Below are 10,831 nucleotides of genomic sequence, written 5' to 3'. Positions count from 1 at the left end.
GGATGCCTGGCAGCCGCCTTCCCTGCCTCTTGAGCACAGGCTGGGGGAAATGCAGCAGGCACTGAGTAAGCACCCACTAAGTGCCAGGCCCAGGGCCCCGACCCTGGGCCCAGTCCTATGACTGGTCCACATCTAAGGTGACGACCAAAGCTTCGTGAGGGCAGAGCTTGCATCTTCTAAGCCTCTGTGACTCCCTGGCCTCAAGCCACTGAGCGCACAGTAGGTGCTCACAAAACCTATTCAGAGAGACTTTTCAAACTAGTGTGAAACTGTTCTAAGACTTCACTTTTCACGGGAATGCTCCTTTTTCCTTTATCAAAACCTTCTTAAAGAGCGTTTACTGATAAGGAAGAGGCGTGATAGAAGATGCTTTCACGACAAGGCAGTTTCTCAAGCTAGTAACACTGGTAAGTCCTGCTGGACTGTCATTTACTCTCTGGATTCTCACCATCTCCATAGCTCCACGGAGCCCAGCACAGTGACCAGCTCCCTGGAGAAGCCCACTAGGTCCTGGCAGGACGGAACGAATCCCCTTCTAAGCCGGCAGGCACGGCGTGGTTTTAAAGAAAACACTCTACATTGAGATCATGCCCGCCAGCCTCAGTTCCAAGAAGCTGATTCTCAACTGCCACTTGTCCCAAGGGACGCCAGTGAGCAAAGGGCGGGCAGCTGAGTACCAAGGCCTGCTGGTAAGACCCTTGGACCTGATGGGCGGGCCCTAAGTGCGGGGGGGTCTCACCGATAAATTCGTGGAGGAACACCAGGGAGGCGATGTAGCAGGCCAGGCTGAGCAGCTCGGCCACCGTCATGAGCCAGTGCCAGGTCTGGATGGTCAGGGCCACCATCAGCAGCTCCGTGAGGATCAGCGACGTGAAGGAAATCGCCACAATGTGCACGAATTCCGACTCAAACAGCAGCAGCGCCCCGTACATGATGGTGCTTCCTGCAAAGGCGGAGGGAAGTCTGGGTGGGGAGGGGCTTCTGCTGCCCACGCAGCCCGCCCTGCTGGGAGCCGACGCCTCCCCTCCTTCCCCACGGAAGGCTCACCCTGCTCACTCACATCTGACTCCTTTTGTTTTTCCCATTCAGACATGAAAGGTATCATTTGTTAAAGGAGGTTAATGAGTGGTACTTTACGGAGGTTTGAAAGACAGGCATCACATTCTAGTTTTCCTATGTTCCCTTTTGGCCGTATATAAGAGAGAGTTTATTTTTTTCTTAACATATTTATTGGAGTATAACTGCTCTACAAATGGTGTGTTAGTTTCCGCTGTATAACAAAGTGAATCAGCTATACATATACAGATATCCCCATATCTCTTCCCTCTTGCGTCTCCCTCCCACCCTCCCTATCCCACCCCTCTAGGTGGTCACAAAGCACCGAGCTGATCTCCCTGTGCTACGCGGCTGCTTCCCACTAGCTATCTATTTTGCGTTTGGTACCGTATATATGCCCATGCCACTCTCTCACTTCGTCCCAGCTTCCCCTTCCCCCTCCCCGTGTCCTCAAGTCCATTCTCTATGTCTGTGTCTTTATTAATAGAGAGTTTATAATTGGATAGAGAGGGAGAGGAAGAGATAGAGACGAAAAAAAAGGAAAAGAGGCAGAGAGAGCAACTATCTGGATTGGGTGGAACAAGAAATAGAAGTTTTTGTGTATTATTTTAAATGACAGATGTAGTCAGCCACAGAAGAACAAATACTGTACAATCCCACGTATATGACGGATCTAAGTAGTCACATTCATAGTGGCAAAGTAGAATGGTGATTACCAGGAACTGTGGGGAGGAAGGAAAGAGGCGTTTGTTGTTGAATGGATACAGAGTTTCAGTTTTGCAAGATGAAAAAGTTCTGGAGATCTGTTTCACAGCAACGTGAACATATGGGACACTACTGAACTGCGCACTTAAGAAGAGTTAGATGGCAAATGCTATGCTTTGTCTCCTTTACCCCCCTCCCTGCCCCCAAACACAAAGAAATGATAGGGACAACCAAGAGAGACCCTCAAAGAATTACGCACCTGCACTGAGGAGAGAAAGGAAAGTGGGGGAGGGTCCAGATAAGTGCATTTTCATCCAGAACTGCGGGAACTCAATGGGGAATGTCTCACGTTGATCAAAAGCACTAGCTACGTGAGATTCCTGCTCAAGAGCAGGAGACCCTAAACCCCAAAACTCCTCAAATGACGGCCTATTATAACAGTGCTGGGGATGCAGGGGGTGCAGTGAAGCACCACTGCTTGTTATTATGAACTTCCAGGCAGGATTTGCGTTCTTCAACCAGCTACATACATGTCACTCTGCTATACTTCTCAAAAAAAAAAAAAAAAAAAACCCTCAAATTGTTTCAATGATAATTTAGCCTCCTAACAAATTCAACGGTCTACATTTTTTGACCACACATCCCATCAGAAAAAAACACTAAGAATGAATCCCTAATGGACAATGTGGATTTGTAAATTATCCATGTGTACCTGTGCAGACAGACATAGAGAGGCAGCAGGACCACTGTGCAAATGTGTCAGGTACATTATAAAACATACATGACAACAGAAGTTCTAAAAAGAGGAAAAAATAAATACAAAGAGAGGTTCTGACATTTCCTTTTCATATTCCAGTAAGTCATCTCACAAAGCCTGTACCGTCTGAGGGACCTTCTCTGGAGGCCACAGAAGTAAATATGTTGTTCAAGAACTACAACTTGACTTCAGAAAAAGTATCGGAACATTCCAGAAAGCGACCACTTTTTGTTACAATGACTTGAACACCCCAGCAGGGTTTGATTAGGATTAGTTGTACTTTGCTCTGACTTCGTCTCAGTTAAGCGGACAGCACCACCTCACGTGTGACTCTGTGCCTGACGAGCAAGGCCTGAGAACCCGAGGAGGGGGCTCCCTCGGACACAGGGCCACACTCCTTACTGCAACCTCAGCACTCCAGCTGCTTCTCTTTTTGTTCTACAGACAAGAGAATGGTGAAGTTGACCCTGGGGCCAAGGCCAGAGCGTAAGACAACAGGTGTTTTCACCCGTCCTTACCTTGATAGATGCTGATCAAAACCCATATCAAGAATGTCTTGTAGGACAACGGCCGTCCCTGAATGAGAGAGAGGAAGACAGAGCGGGCTAGCGTGCGGGGCTCATCCAGGGCACGAGCCACCGTCAGGCCACCCTCCACCAACCAGACAAGGCAACCTGCCTGTTTTCGTCAAAACAGTGGCTCACACACGTCAAAATACATTAAAGAAACGACGTTTTTTAAAGAGAATTGATATTAGATGGAAATATTGGGTTGGCCCAAAAGTTCGTTCGGGTTTTCCCGTAAGATGTTATGGAAAAACCCGAACGAACTTTTGGGCCAACCCAATAAATCTGCTCTTTATCAAACACCCCTTGAGGACCAACAAATGCCATCACACCCACACATTTTTCAGGATTGTACACAACAGCATTTCCAGGAACAGACACAAGTTGCAGCTACAAAATGGAACTGTCAGGGGCTTTTTAAAAAGGCATTAGGAGGTTTGTTTTAAAAGTTGACATATCACTGTACAGTTTAGTATTCTTTACATGTGCGTATCGTACTTTAAGAAAAGGCATATACTCCCACGCCTTCCTCTCAAAACAAAGCCACCAGTTCAAGTGTGTTCACATCAGACATGGAGGGTCTGTGTGAAATATGTTAAAACAGGGAGGGAGGGAGGGAAGAAGGAAGGAAGGAGGAGGGGGCTCCGTGAACCTTGAGGAGATCCTTGTAGAGCTCAGGGTACAGCATGGCAACTTCTGACTTCACATCTTTGTCCAGGACCAGAGAAAACACAGGAAACATGGTATAGATGGTGGAGTACCTGGGAGAAAAAAAATCACCGCAGGTAATATGCAGCCAGTGGAGTACGAGCCATGTGCTGCCCCAGCCTCTGGAGCCCAATTTCCTTTCCCTCATTCAACTACTACGTACTGAGCACCTGGTATGTGTGCCAGGGCCAGTTCGAAGCACTGGACATTCAAGATGAAAAGCAGACCACAACGCCTGCCCTTGGAGAGCTTCCGTGCTCGTCGGTGAGTCAAAAAACAAATTCAGTAAACTATACCGTGTGCTGGAGGTAAAGTGCTGAGGAGGGAAATACAATGGGGAAGAGGGAATGAGACATGGGGCGGGGCGGTGCAATTTTAGAGAGGGTGGACAGGAGACGGGGCATTTGAGAAAACACCCACAAGAGGTAAGAGAGAGGCCATGCCAATATGCGAGGGAAGAGCATCCTAGGCAGAGAGAACAGCAAGTGCAAAGGCCCTGAGGTGGAGGCGTGTCTGTCCTGTTTGAAGAACAGCGAGGCTGCCAGTCTGGGTGGAGCTGAGTGGGTGAGGGGGAAAGCGAAGAGATGAGAACCAAGAGGGAATAGGGGACCAGATCATGGCGGGGGGCCACATGGAGCACGGCTCAGGGAACCCCTGGTTCTATTCAGGCATGTTCTGCCACTCTTCCAGGACCTGACAAAGGACAGGCCATTTTTCCAATTAGAAGCAGGCAGAATTCCAGTGCCTACTCTCAGGCTGAACATAAGAAGATGGAAGACATACTTTTAAGACTCCACTGGGACCAGCCGGCCTCTCTGTGCTTCCCACCTTGGTAACCAGGGGAGCGCCCTGCCAGCATCTCTATCTAGGGCATGTGGTAACCAAACTCCACCTACCTGGGGACTTCAGAGACTGAGCACATCCTCTCAAAAGGTCAAAAGGAACGTCCTAAATTCCAGGTCAGGAACGGGGGGTGGGTTTGATAGCAAACGTAGCAACTGTCCAAGGGACAGCATGCCTCACAGGTCAGTGGCACGCAGCGGCCAAGCTCTATCAGGGGTAACCCGGAGACAGCAAGGCTCTGGCCGCCTTAGAGACCCACCAGCAGGATGGTCCACTATGGGCAGCCATGGCAGAGAGGGTACTTTCCAGATGCCCCTTCCACTTTTTCTAAGACCCGTCAGTGATTTCCTAAGAAATCACAGTCTGAAGCTTCACTCTTGCCTGGTGTCTCGATCAGCTGACAACCTCAGGCTCTCGTGCGCGAGCGTTCTTCAACCATCAGGTATGAATGGACCACGAACAGATCGGACTCTGCATCCGCAATTTGGTTAAGGGCTTACCAGTTCAAAAACGTATTCATTCGAGAAGGTTCTAAACCAGACTGCCAGACCTGCCTCGACTTGGGGACTGAAGGGTCTTCACATGATGCTTCCTCCTTCTTCTGTGGCATTTTAGGGAGGTTTCATTAAAAATTAATACCTTGCCTGGACTTCCTTACCCAATGATGAGGAATCCTTGATAGAGAGGAACGGAGGCAAAGTAAAACACGGAGGAAAAGACAGCCTGTGCCGAGGAAAAAGGAGGATGTTACCAAAAACCATGACCAAAGCCCTTGTGTTTGTATCAGAAAAATAACAGCCAACGCTTACCAAGCACTTATTTTACACCCGCACGGTCACGGTGCTTTAAGTATATTAGCTCATTTAATTACTACAGCAACCCTGTGAAGGAGGTACTGTTATCATCATCCCCATTTTACAGATGAGGGGAGTAGGGCACCGAGAGGTTAAGTGACTTGCCCAAGATAGCACAGCTCATAATAGCACAGAGCACAGAGTCACACCAGAGAGTTTAGCTCCAGGGTCCACTCTCAGCTCCTCTGTGAACATTTATTAAGTTACACAAGCTGGACCTGGAAATACTTTGTATCTGATCTCAGTGAATCTCCAGAAGAACGCATGAGATCAAGTCCTAATATCCCTTACATTTTACAGCAGGGGAAACTGAGCACATAAACGGCCCTGCGGGACTCAAGCCCAGTTCCGTCTCCAGAGCCCACACTCCTGACGGCTCAGAATTACCACCTCACTGGGTGTACAATCGATAAACGAGTTGGTGTACATATTGGAAACAGGTAGTGTACATATTGGAAACAGGTAGGGGAAAATATCCTCCGCTGTGAGGATATGCACCAGTTTCCCTGGAGGGTAGGACCGCAGAGAAGGCTTCACTTCTCATAGTACATGTTTCACTCTTCTTGGAAATTTTTACAAAGAGCCCACAACCTGCTACTTTTGCAATTAGACAAAAGCAATAAAGATATTTACGAACCCCTACTGAAATGTCTGCTTCCGGATTTGGAAAATATTAGCTACTGGCAGTGAAAAGGAGGCTAGGAAGATAAAATCAGGCTTGATGCTCTGTTACTTCCTTCTCTGAACATCTACCGGCCAACAGAAGCAAAGTGACCTCAAAGTTAATTTCTATCAGTATAAAACCTACAGGAGGCCAGGGACAACTGTTGCCTAAAGGCTTTTTAAAAACCGAACGTGGAGGAAAAGGCTGGGCCAGGCTAGTGGTTAAAAAGAGCGTGGGACAGAGACCCCTTCCCCTTATCACCTGCTGTGGGTGTTTGCTTGGCACAGAGCTCAGAACACAGGTGGCACCTAGAGCCATGGTCACGGGCAGCCCCGGCCACACCCGGTCGTGATTTCAGAACTGAAAGGTGAAATCCGTTTTTCAAATGACTTCTCACCCAGGCTGGGCCACTGCACAGGAAGGATGGTTACAAAGACGTCAAGAACCTGATGTTCAGTTTTACAGAGCAACACCAGGAGCCTCTTTCTCTAAAAGGGCCAGACTGACCATAATGCCTTCACTCTGGAAAGAGCGCTGTGGAAAATAAAAATGCGATGTCTTCGTCTATCTAAGGGCCCACTGTCAAGGTGCAATGCGAACCGGACTTGCTCTCAGCCAGTCACTTTCAGCACAGTGGACAGGGTTAAGGGTGTTTTTTTGGCTTTTTTTTTTTTCTACAGCACAAAGAACAATTCCTCATGCTAGAATTTTTTTTTCTGAATCGATGTTCACGGTAACATACAGGCATTTCAGAAGTTAGCTCATCCAGGCCAGCTTTTGTGTGTTTGCCCAGGGACAAGCTGATTAACCTCCCGGTGATTAAAACCATGACATTATCCAGTTCAGTTGATGAGCTAACATAAGATAAAAGTACAGATGCGGTCTGATGAACCGTAGGAGCTGTTGGCGTTTAGACTCTGTTGATGAAAACCACTGTAAGGCTCCTTCACTCATAAATGCAATCGATCCTGAAAACATAACCCCCCACCCCCACCCCACCAAAGGCGTGGACGAGCCAGTGGAGGGTGAATTCTCAGGTACACCAGGCAGCACCACTCGGCCCTTTAAGGCAGGGTGTCTTTCATGTATGATTAAACACCTTTCCCACAAATTAAAACATCACCTTAGGTTTATGCATTAGGCTGTTTTGTTTTTATTAATAATGGTAAGGGCGCCTTCTGCACTTGATGACTTATAAAACTCTCTGCTTTTCAAAGTAGCCCTGTCTGAGGGGCAAGGGCCAAGATGCTTGGATGGAGTGATAGAGAAGTCTGATGCCCACTTTACAGGTGGAGAGACTGAAGCCCAGAGTGGTAACGTGACTTGTTCAAGGTCTCAGAGACACCTGATAATATGGGTTCCAAGATGTCCCGGGCCTATGGTTCTCACCACTTAACTGGGGGTATTTTTCACCTAAACGCCCAAGGAGGAAGGTCAGCCAATAGTTTTTCAACACCCAAAATGCTTCCTTTCCCTCCCTTTGGCCTCCTTCCTAATACAACTTCATTGCCACAGCCTGATGACAGACTTTGAAGGAGCTGGGGAGAGAGAAGATGGGAAAATACCTTACACATTCTAGAATCCTTTTGTGAAAAAGCAAGATGTAACTCCCTGAGAGGACTGACGATTGGGATAACTACGCTGGATTCCCAGCCAGGCTGCACCGGAGGCAGAAGCGAGATGCCCTGGGCTGCGCCGCCCTCGCTAAGCGCCCCCCTGCATGTGGAAGCAGCAGCTGGCCCTGTGGATGGAGGGCGGAGGCGCACACCTGCATTAAGACCACAGGTACTGGAATCCCCTGCCTGGGTAGACTAAATCCCTGAGAGACACTGCACCGATTTCTTGCCCACACTGGGCCTCAGCCTCCCCATCTGCAGAATGGGCACAGGCTACAGTGAGGACTACAGGTGAGCCCGCAGTGTGAACAAAGCTTAGCCTGACGCCCAGGGTACAGGAAGCACTCAACAAAAGCAAGTCATTCTTCTTTTGGGGCTGCTCTCTGTAGGTCCTTGCTTCTGCATGTGGAAAACTCAGGGCCGGAGTATTCACTCGGCATTCAACTCTGCACCTTTGCCTCTGGCAAACTGAGGATAACGACTCACCCCAATATGAGCACCCGGGTCACTTACACTACCGCCCACTTCGTGCCAAGCCCTGGCAAGGCTCACATCGGCTCCGCACAGCAAGCACAGCCTTCGCCCCCAACACAGGAAGGCTTCGGGGCGGCCACTCCAAGCTCTATCGCCCAGAATGGGGGGGGGGCGGGGGGGGCATTGAAACAGCTCCAAAGTGGAGACTGATTCTCAGGCCCATGGCAACCACACAGCCGTGCGCACCTGCCCACCCACCTGCATGGTGCTGATGCAGAGGCTCCTGTGGATCACAAACTGGCTGAGGGCGGCCGAGCGCTTGTAGCTATTCCGGCCATGCACCATGAGCAACCGGCCAAGGTGCTTGAACTGAGTGATGGAGAAGTCCGCAGCCAGCGAAGCCTGTTTTCCTTCCTAAAATCCGACAAAATTGGGCACCGTCAGGAGCACAAGAGGTCAAGGCACTTTTTTTTTTTTTTGGAATTTAAAAAGCAAGAAACTGTAAGGAGATTTTTGAAGAACTTCAATATAGAGGTTCTTTGGTTTCCAGCTATACACGGTTGGTGGTCTGAGTCTAAATTTGATTTTAAAAGAGGAATTTATTGAAATAAAAAACATTCATAAGCGCAGATACTCATAATTGGGAGGTCAAACAGATCTAGTATTAAGCCTTGGGGGTTAGGCCCAACCCATAATGTGTATCAGAAGCAAAGAATCATTCTAAGATAGGCATTTAGCACTCAGCTCAGTTCAGAGTTAAACATACGGGGGAGGGGGCACAGCTCATGCTACCAACAATACTAAACTGAACATTCCCGAACATACAGCTCTGCATGTTCGTAGAACTGGAAATAATCTCTAGTGCAGACATATTATGGGATTCTCTAATTTTAAAAGGCACAAGACAGATGCCACTAATGGGACAGATGGACATCACAGCCTCCTGGTGCGACGCGACAGGAAGGCACCAACTCCCCTTATGTGCTCCTCACACCAAAAACGCAGAACCTGAATCAGATCCATCCGACCCACAGACGTCGTGGGAGGTTCCACAGCCGCCCCAAATGCTTCCAAAACATCGAAGTCGTGAGACACACCGCCTCCCCCCACAAAAGAGCTGGAGAGAAGTGTTCTCCATTAAAGAAGAGTGAAGAGACATGAAGACACGGGAATAAATGCAGTGCGCGATCCTCCACTGCTTCATGGAGATATCTTTTTGAACACCTTGAGGACAACTAGGGAAATGAGACCGTGAATATTACATAACATTATCATATCAATGTTACACTTGGGGTGATGCTGTTATTTTGCTTAGGTAGAAGAATATACCTGTTCTTAAGAGATCCAAGCTGAAGTATTTAGGGGTAACGTATCCGCAACTTACTTTCAGCCGATTCTGAGAAAGCGGGAGAGAGGGGAAGGAAGAGCAGAGGGAGAATCCTGCAACTGTTTACACCTGGGAAATTACAGCAAAGAGCGGACAGGTGCTCACTGTTCTATTTCAACTTTTCTGAAGGAGTTACATTTTTCAAAATGAAAAAGGTCCAGGCAACGTACAAAATGGTGGACCTACATCTTTTGATGTATAAATAAATCTAAGATGTAACAGATTTAGGCAAGCTGCATTTTAAAAAAAGCATAGTATAACATTTTAAATTTTACATTCTATGTGGAAATACTGTATATACATGTGTAAGATGTGTGTATGCATATATATGTATTTGTGTGTGTATATATAATATTATATATATACCCATAACTATTAGTATAGAAATAGACAAAAATTCTGGAATAACCAATGTTACTAGTTTTATACCACCATCTAAAAGAAAGGATGCACTTTATCCATTTCTAAATTGTTTCGGGTTTCTTTTTTTTACAGTGAGCACTTTTTACTTTTAGACTCCAAAAACCAAGCGAATCAGAATATAATTCTGAACAGAACAGAAAATGGTTTAGTACTATCAGCATCGTGTAAAGAATTCCATCTACTAAACTCAAGTGTGCTTCTTAAAACCTGCATTGAAGGAATCCATACAGATTTCAGACATAACAACTCCTTCAAGGATCACTTAACTCTGCAATTTCAAGTAACCGTCAACTGGATGAGAACCAGAAAACCAGGAAAAAAAAAAAAAGGTGGAAAAGAAAAAACATTTTTGGAAATTCCAAATGCAGGAATGTATGGAAGGAAACACATAAGGGAGCATCTCCTGCCCTCACTCTCGGCCTCTGTACTCTTACTTTACACACTGTGCTAACAAACGTGGTGACCAGTCTCCTTGCCTACAGTCACCGCCAGATCACAAACGAGAGAGGGCAGGGTAAACTACACACGGCTGGTACACAGTTGACAGGGAAGGAAAGAGGAAAACTATTATACTGTAACACACAAACTTAGCCTTTTAATGAGGGGCAGGACTTCCCTGGTGGCACAGTGGTTGGGAGTCCGCCTGCCAATGCAGGGGACGCGGGTTCGATCCCTGGTCTGGGAGGATCCCACATGCCACGGAGCAACAAAGCCCGTGTGCCGCAGCTACTGAGCCTGTGCGCTACAGTCCGCAAGCCACAACTGCTGAGCCCGCATG

At 47.6% G+C, this 10,831-nt stretch overlaps 1 protein-coding gene across 10 annotated transcripts in view; it reads right to left on the bottom strand.

Moving 5' to 3' along the window:
- Positions 1 to 10,831, bottom strand: part of ATP9A (ATPase phospholipid transporting 9A (putative)) — a 176,778-nt gene that overhangs the window by 47,028 nt on the left and 118,919 nt on the right. For 6 of the 10 annotated variants that reach the window (XR_009535410.1, XR_009535409.1, XM_060123527.1 and 3 more), the window contains 5 exons: positions 8,502 to 8,657; positions 5,294 to 5,358; positions 3,737 to 3,845; positions 3,037 to 3,094; positions 740 to 943 (listed from right to left, as the gene is read on the bottom strand). Coding sequence is in view for 6 of the 10 variants with exons in the window: in XM_060123527.1 (XP_059979510.1) it covers positions 740 to 943; positions 3,037 to 3,094; positions 3,737 to 3,845; positions 5,294 to 5,358; positions 8,502 to 8,657 (592 nt within the window). In the remaining 4 variants the exon portion in view is untranslated. Of the gene's footprint in view, positions 1 to 739; positions 944 to 1,487; positions 3,095 to 3,736; positions 3,846 to 5,293; positions 5,359 to 8,501; positions 8,658 to 10,831 lie in introns of those variants that run through there. The other 4 variants (XM_060123530.1, XR_009535411.1, XR_009535412.1 and 1 more) reach the window with 4 other exon arrangements.

This window comes from Lagenorhynchus albirostris, chromosome 15 (genome assembly GCF_949774975.1).
Source record: "Lagenorhynchus albirostris chromosome 15, mLagAlb1.1, whole genome shotgun sequence".
Classification (NCBI taxonomy): domain Eukaryota; kingdom Metazoa; phylum Chordata; class Mammalia; order Artiodactyla; family Delphinidae; genus Lagenorhynchus; species Lagenorhynchus albirostris.
This window is presented reverse-complemented; position numbering and strand designations above follow the sequence as displayed.